At 37.7% G+C, this 8891-nt stretch overlaps 1 protein-coding gene across 1 annotated transcript in view; it reads right to left on the bottom strand.

Annotated features, from left to right (window-relative positions):
- LOC106879538 (electroneutral sodium bicarbonate exchanger 1) overlaps positions 1-8891 on the bottom strand; it is a 161385-nt gene that overhangs the window by 42049 nt on the left and 110445 nt on the right. The window contains exons 7-8 of the mRNA XM_052967632.1: positions 8418-8660; positions 4165-4326 (exon numbers count right to left, since the gene is read on the bottom strand). Of these exons, the coding sequence (XP_052823592.1) occupies positions 4165-4326; positions 8418-8660 (405 nt within the window). The remainder of the gene's footprint in view (positions 1-4164; positions 4327-8417; positions 8661-8891) is intronic.

Raw genomic sequence — 8891 nt, 5'->3', positions numbered from 1 at the left:
AATCAAACTAAATTTGTAGACTGGCACCCATGCCAACGTCGTCTCCTTCATTGGACACGAAACTCAGCTTGTGAAGACCTGTTGGAGCAAGCGAAAGCAAAATCGTCATGGCACCTGTGCCCAGCATCGCCTTCCTGGCACCTGTGCCAGATGGCACGTGTAAAGACATTCGAGCGAGATCGTTGCCAGTGCCGCCGAACAGGCTCCTGTGCCGGTGGCATGTAAAATACACCATTTTGAGCGTGGCCGTTGCCAGTACCGCCTGACTGGCCTTCGTGCCAGTGGCACGTAAAAGCACCCGCTACACTCTCGGAGTGGTTGGCGTTAGGAAGGGCAACCAGCTGTAGAAACTCTACCAAATCAGATTGGAGCCTGGTGTTATAGGTCTCTTTTGCTGAACCACTAGGTTACAGGGATATAAGCACGCCAGCACCAGTTGTCAAACAGTGTTGGGGCAGGGGAAAAATACAGACTCTAAGACACAAACACACATAGATATACATTTATCTATATATGCAACAGGAATCTTTGTTTACTAGATCCACTCACAAGGCTTTATTTGGCTTGAGGCTATGGTAGAAGACATTTGCCCAAGGTGCCACACAGTGGGACTGAACCCCAAATCATGTGGTCAGGAGTCCAACTTCTTACCTCACAGCCATGCCTGCACCATAAGTATATAACTCTTTTCTACTATAGACACAAAGCCAGAGATTTTGGAGGAAGGGCTACTCAATAACATCAACCCCAGTGCTCAACTGGTACTCATTTATCAACTCCCAGAAGGATGAAAAGTAAAGTTGATCTTGGTAGAATTTGAACTCAGAGTGAAAAACCCTGAAGAAATGTTATTAAGCATTTTGACTGCCATGCTGATGACTCTGTTAGCTTGCCACCTACAAATACATAATTGATAACACTTAAGATCCATGGATATATAATTAACAGCACTTAACAAAGATACTATACACTTAACTGCTACTCTTACACTTGTGACCAACTTAGTAGATGAGAAAATAAATCAAAACTTTTCACATAATAGTAACATTTCTTCTTGAGTCTGCTTTTCTTTTCAATAGGTCTTTTCAATATTAACCCTTGCCTGATTTTCCTGTTGTACCAGGTTTTATTATTTTTTTTCAATATCACATAAGAAAAGGCTTATATATACTTTTTGCCTTCTTACAGAGTTATCTCTTCTGTAAGAAGTCAATAAATGTATAAGCCTTTTGCCATAGTTTCCTTTCCAAAATGTTCTAAAATGGTCTCAAATATTTCTGAATTATCCTGATGTACAATTTCTTCATCAGGATCTCCTCCTCCTCCTCTTCTGTAGATGACCAGGACCAGATCAAATGTAACCCAGTCCCCAGCAACCTTGGTGAAAGTTATCCTCCTTATTGTTGTGATTGTTGCTGTTCATTCCAGTTGCAATTGTTGTTAGAGCAACCAATGTGGTAGGAATTGTTAGTAGTAGTAGTAGTAGTGGTGGTGGTGGTGGTGGTGGTAGTGGTGGTGGTGGTGGTAGTAGTAGTAGTAGTAGTAGTAGTAGTAGTAGTAGTAGTAGTAGTAGTAGTAGTAGTAGCAGTAGTAGCAGTGACAGCAGTAGTAGAAAGTGTTGTTGCCATTGTTGTTACTATGACAATAACACTACAGCTAACACTAGTGGTATGGCTGGTCCTTTACAACAAACCACCCACCTACTACCACATCATTGTTGATCTGTCTACGCCACTCCTAAACTTTGCTCAATTACAAATACTCAAGAACCATTTTCTTCTTTTCTCCTTTGTGAAAAGAGCAACAGTGAAGTAGGTAAGAACCAGCTTTTTTAGTAACAAAAGTTTTATAAAATACTGTGTTACTTGTTATTTCAGTTCTGAAAATGGAGGGAAATGGTTCATCTATATCATTCTTTTACATTTTTTACTTGTTTCAGTCATTTGACTGCAGCCATGCTGGAGCACTGCCTTAATGGGTTTTAGTTGAAGAAAGAAACCTAATACTTATTCTATCAGTCTCTTTTGCCAAACTGCTAAGATGCGGCGATATAAACACACCAACATCGGTTGCCAAACGATAGTGGGGAGACAAATATAGATATGAAGATATATACACACACACACACACACACATATACGATGGCTTCTTTCACATCCACTCACAAGGCTTTGGTCACTCCAAGACTATAGCAGAAGATACTTATCCAAGGTGCCACACAGTGGGACTGAACTCAGAACCATGTAGTAGGGAAGCAAGCTTCTTACCACACAGCCACACCAGTGAATAATAATACTAACAATAATAGAAACATTGTTTCTACAATGGATACAAGACCTGAAATATGTTGGGTAGAGGGTTACTTAACCCATTAAGTCCCAGAGTACTTAAATTTCTGAATATTACTTTTAAATTTCTACAGATGATTGAAAATAGGTTAAAATGAAAAAAAATAATTATTAAAACTCCTTTACTTCAAGTAGAAATGGAAATACTCAGTGTCCTATTTATAGGACACTGAGACAATGTGATACAGCTTATTTAATATTCTCATTTAGTGTCCTATTTATAGGACAGTGGGACTTAATGGGTTAATGAAATCCTCCCTCAATACCTTGTTGGTACTTCATTCTATTGATGCTGAAAGTATGAAAGTCAAAGCTAACCTCAGCAAAATTGTTACTCAGAATGAAAAGAGCCAGAGGAAATGCTGCAAAGCATTTTATCTAACATGCTAATTAATCTGCCAGGTTACTGCCTTAAAAATCCTTTCTACTAAAGGCAACAAGGCCTGAAATTTTGTGGGAGGGGACTAGTTGATTACATTGATTCCAGTGTTTCACTAGTACCTAATTTGTGGACCCTGAAAGGATGAAAAGCAAAGTCAACCTTGGTAGCAGTTTTGAGTGAATAGAGAAACTGATATCAACCCCAATACTTGATTAATACTTATTTACTGACTCCCAACAGGATGAAAGGCAAAGTCAACCTCAGTGGGATTCAAACACAAAATTTAAAAAACCAGAAGAAATGCTACTAAGCATTTTGTCCAATGCAGGCACAAATCCAACAAATTTGAGTGGAGGGGGAATGTCAATTACAGTGATCCCAGGGCTGAGATGGTACTTATTAACTCTGAAAACAATGAAAGAAAAAGTTGACCTTGGTAGGATTCAAACTCATAACATAAAGTGCTGGGACAAATACCATAAGACATTTCTTCAAGCCTCTAAAAATTCTATTAGTCCACACCCTAAAAGCAATAAAACTAATAGCAGTTGCTTTTAGTTTAGGTAAATAAAAACTTCCTGGGCTATAACATCCCTAATGATTTCAGATTCACTAGTGGCAGAATATGCATGTTATTTGTTATTTCTTGACTCTTTTCCATTTTTGTCACTGGTTTTCAACATTGGTTTGTGGTCATGCTGGGTATACTACCACCATTAAGAGGTTTGGGGATTTAAGTTGACTGTGTTGACTCCAGTTCTTTTTCTGGTACTTATTTCATCAATATTGAAAAAAGATGTAAAAATGTCAACTGGACATAAGGAGAAGGTAAGTGATGTGGATTGAAATGTATTTTTAGTGTGTGTGTGTGTGTGTGTGTGTAAGTGAGCAAGTGTGTGTGCATGCATTGCACAATATTAGTAAGCATGATTACACACACACAAAGTCATGCATGTATATGCACACACACACATGTACATAGCCCAGTTTTAAGAATAGGCACACTGCCTCTCTGTGCATCATAAGTCAGCCAAAAGGTTAGCAACAAGAAAGGCATCCAGCAGTAAAACAGTCTTAGAAAGTCCATGAAAGTCATACCAACATGCACACGGACACACCCACAAACACACACCTGATCGGTTTCTGTACAGTTTCTGTCAACTGAATTTCATACACATGGGATTGGTTAACCCAAAGAAGGCTATGTTAGAAAACCTTATGCCCATAATGCCTTCTTTGTTGTGGATTGCTTTGAGACAATGTTATAGAGAAGAGAACATTTTAACCATTCAGCCAACTTATACCATATTCCGGCACCTTAATTATTTTAATGTTTTTTTTTTTTTTATGGAGAGAAATGGCACAGCAATATGAAGAATAACAGTTACTTTTAGTTTAGAAGATTAAAACTTGCTGGATTATTAAAACACTTCATGAGTTTAGATTTACCTGTGGTGGCACAACAGCAGGTGGTTCTATACGAATATTAGGGTCCCACTCACCAGGCGGCAGAACAGTGACTTGATCTAAAAATTCATCAATGCCAGCTAATAGATCTTGCCTTCCTCTGGCTTTGTAAGCAACCTCTCCAAAAACCTGAAATATATTAAAAAACAAATGTTAAGATATAAAAATTCTTTGCAGAAAGGAAATACATATTTATTTACTTACTGTTATTGCTGCAGTCAGAAACATTAAGTGATGTAATTATAATGAAAATTATGGCTCAGTGGTTAAAGCATCCAGGATCACTATCATGAGGTAGTGAGTTCGATTCTCAGACTGGGCTGTGTGTTGTGTTCTTGAGCAAGACACTTTATTTCATGTTGCTCCAGTTCACTCAGCTGTAGAAATGAGTCACAACGTTACTGATGCTAAGCTGCTTTGACCTTTGTCTTTTCCTTGGATAATGCTATGGCATGGAGAGCAGAAACTGGTACCCATGGACGACTGCTGGTCTTCCATAATCAACCTTGCTTGGACTTGCACCTCATGACTGAAGGGGCTCTTTACCCTTTTACATTATTATTGTTTAGTTTTAAGTCATTCCTGATCAAGCAAGACTATAAACATGAACATTTTACTTATGTCTCACTCCCTGTCTCTTCAGATATAATTTTTCACCAACTACGTTACCCAATACATTCTTTATTCTAAAGATGGTAAAGTGTGATTTGAGGGAGATTTGGTTGCTATTTCTTAAAAGTTTACTTTATTGACTCGTTTTTCTTGCTTTTGATTCTGTGTCAGGAAACAAGATCACCACAGGGGTGGTGGTACATGTTCTGACTTTTACATAATGCCAGAAGAAAAACATATCAATACTTCTTTATTTTATCAAACCTGGAAGAATGAAAGCAAAGTTGACCTTGAGAGAATTTGGACTCAGAGCATAAAGAACTGGAATAAATACTGCAAGGCATCTGGTCTGACACTCTAAGAATACTTGCAATAGAGTAGACTCCACTAAAGGTGTCCAAGATGTCAGGTAGTGGTGTTAAAGTGAATGACAAATTAAGTGTAACATACATGTAAGCCAATGTGGGGTTTGAACTCGGAATACCAAGAACTGGAACAAATTCCACAAGGCAACCAATCTTTTCTGATGCTTTGACAGTCTCAGCAAACTACTATTTTTTTTATTGATCATAAAAAAAGGATAAAAGGCAAGGTTGACCTCAGCAAAATTTGAACTCAGAGTGCAGGTAGATCCAGATCAGCCAAGATCAAAGCTAAGTCATTTACTGCCACTCATATGTAAAGAGAGCCAAAGAAAAATGTCTATGAAGTAACTCCGTTTGCAAGAAATAGCAGCCAAATCTCCCTTAAATCACATCTTACTCCCTAGAAAGGGGCAGTGTAGAACACATTAAAGAATGTAGCCTTGAATAACTCTTCAAATGATGGGATAGTTACAAGCTGAGTAGCCTTGATCAATTAGATTGACTTCAGATTAAATGCTCTGTGTATGACTTTAAACTGCATAGGGATGTGGGACTCTGATGAGTATCTCACAGTTTTGAAGAGTGTGGAACCACCTCTTAGCTATTATTGTTCCCAGATCAACTTTGACTTAGAGTAACAGCATTTGTTAGGATCCCAGCTTTGAGTTAAAATAGCATGCAACCAATTGAGCCAGGTTACACTAAAATCATAGGATGCAGTATGGTGGATGTGAACTATTTCAGCAGATCAACTTAATGCGTCAATGCAAATATCATTAGACACTGTGCAAATGAACAAATAACAAACTGTCAACAATCAGTTCACTTAGTGAACTACTGTTACTATCTGTAGTCATAGCATGCACAGACAGATGAGATATTTCAGCTAGGGAAAGATCAATGTGACTAAAACTCAGGCCAGACATTCATGTCTCATCACTTGATCGGGACGTCTGGCATGAAAGAGTTACACTGATCTGGGCAAGTCACTCGACCTGAATGGACAGATGGATGAGAATAAGTAATAACAACAGCAACAATAACTGTTAGCTATCATCATCCTCATAATCATTTTATGCCGGTTTCCAATGCTGGCATGGGTAGGATGAATTGTCACAGTCCAAGTTAGTTCTTATTCAGAGTTATTGCTCCACTCCACCCTTAGTTCATCTGGGGACCATGTCTCAATTACACATTCCATCTCTCTTACTGAAATCCTACTGAATGGCTCATTTACTATCTGTCATTCAATAGGATTTCATATTTCTGCTATTAACTTTGAGGTGGAATACTTAAGTTCTGTATCAACTTTAGGTTTGTTCAACACACTATCCTGTATTTTCTTTACCTGATTTGCTGTCAGATACTACCTATCCCTTTCCTAAATGGTGAACGTTCAGTATATTATATTAAATACACATCTATTAATACTTACATTTATTTCTCATTCTCTGTACTACTAACAAATGTGGTATAATATCATTTGAACATCTGGAATTCATTTGATAAATCTATGTATTATAATGATACTGTTTTAGTATCCCTGAAATGTTACCATGACTTAAATAAAATTGAAAACATTCTGTGTCTGGGATGAATGCAGTATTTTGCCTGCTCCTTTTTTTATCATTTTTTTCCTTTATTTGTTTCAGTTATTGGGCTGTGGCCATGTTGGGGCACTGTCTTGTAAGGTTTAGTACTTACTTTTTTTTAAGCCTGTTACTTATTATGTTAGGCTCTTATTGGTGAATTGCTACTTAATGGGGATATAAACAAATCAACACTGGTTATCAAGCAGTAATATGAGACAAACACAATCACAAAGACACACAAACAAAGATATATACACATATACAACAGGCTTATTTTAGTTTTTGTCAACCAGATCCACTCACAAACCTTTGGTTGGCCTGGGGCTATAGTAGAAGACACTGGCCCAGGGTGCCATGTAGTAGGACTGAATCCATAACTATGAGGTTGAGAAGCAAACTTCTTACCACAAAGCCACACCTCCGATATGGTAATAGATACTGAGCAAGGCAATGGTCCAGACACCTTTTACACTAGTGGAAGCAGTGCTGGAACTCTTTGTTAAGTGATGCCTTTTAACATCTCCATCATTTTTTTCTTCACCTCTTCCACATCTGCAAATTCTGTAGCACCAGCTTTCATCACCAGTGATGACCTTCGAAAAATGGCCCAGGTCAACTACCAACTGTTCTTTCAGCTCACGACATGCATTCAGTCATGACTGTTTTTGATCTTCTGTGACCAAGTGAGGCACAAATTTTGCTGCAACTCTTTTCATTCACAATTTCTTGCTCAAAATTCGTTGGCAGCAACTCCAGAACACACCAGTCATATCAACAAGTTCCTCAATTGTTCAGTGATGGTCCTCCAAGATCAGTTCATGAATTTTCATATTTTTATTGGATCAGGAAGTCAATGTCGCCCTGAACAAAGTTGGTCCTAAAACGTGACAACCACTCTTAAACTTGTGTTTTGCTCATGGCAGCAACTTTGTAAGCTGGTTGAAGCATGACAGCTGTTGTTTTCCCCAACAGAAAACAGAATTTCACAAAAGCATACTGTTCCTTTATTTCACCCATCATAAAAATTGACTAATCGGGAGAAGCACTGCAAAACAAAGACGCACAATGTGACAGTATGACCCCACTCGACAACACCAGTTGGTGGACTGATGCCCGAGGGTTGCATCAAAGTGGCTTTTAGCGGTGGAAACCTGAACTACAACGAGCTTCTCCCACAGAGAATGTTTCTGGTTACTTTTGGGTACTCCCTAGTAGCTATATATTTTTACGTCTGTATTTGTTCCCTACCATTGCTTGACAACCAAAGTTGGTGTTTACATCACTGTAACTTAGCAGTTCAGCAAAAGTGACTGATAGAATAAGTACCAGGCTTAAAAAAATTAAGTACTGGAGTTGATTCATTCAACTAAAAAAAAAATTTCTTCAAGGTAGTGCCCCAGCATGGCTACAGTCTAAAGACTGAAACAAGTAAAAGAAAGATAAGAGATTATGCAAGTTTCAGAATGCAAAGACATTGAAGGCAGTCTGCATTGCCAAACGTTAATCCATAATAAGTTTGTGAATAAAAATAACAAACAAAAATAACACATAATAGTTAGTTTGAGAAGTGAAAAGTTCTAATGTTTCAGACAGATATTGTTCAACTTTAGCATTAAATATAATATACCTACAGTCAATAAGATGATCTTACCTCATCTACCATTATAGTTGAGATGGATCGTCCAATTTCATAGACTTTCCCTTGACTTCCAGGTGGTCCCAAACAGAAAAAAACAAACCGAGTTGGAAGTGGCACTTCAGCCATGTCCATTAACCTTGGATGCTGGAGTCTGATGAAAGCAGTCACTTGATATTTAAGACTTTCTACTTCACCAACCAAAATATTTGCCACTTCTGCTCCAGTAGGTATCTTCTTCATAAATTGTTCATTCAGCTAAAAAATAAACAAAATATACCTTAGCTCACTAGGATATTCACAACTATGCACACACACATATATATATTCAAAAAAGGATAAAAATATTTTACAAGAATTTTATCAGGAAGCTAGTGTGTAAAAAAATTCATAAGGGAAATTTCTATTCCCAAGAATATAATTATTTGTTTATATTTATATAAGGGCATTGTGGCATTATTCTGTAGTAATGCCCTTATATAAATATAT

This window comes from Octopus bimaculoides, chromosome 4 (assembly GCF_001194135.2).
Source record: "Octopus bimaculoides isolate UCB-OBI-ISO-001 chromosome 4, ASM119413v2, whole genome shotgun sequence".
NCBI lineage: Eukaryota > Metazoa > Mollusca > Cephalopoda > Octopoda > Octopodidae > Octopus > Octopus bimaculoides.
This window is presented reverse-complemented; position numbering and strand designations above follow the sequence as displayed.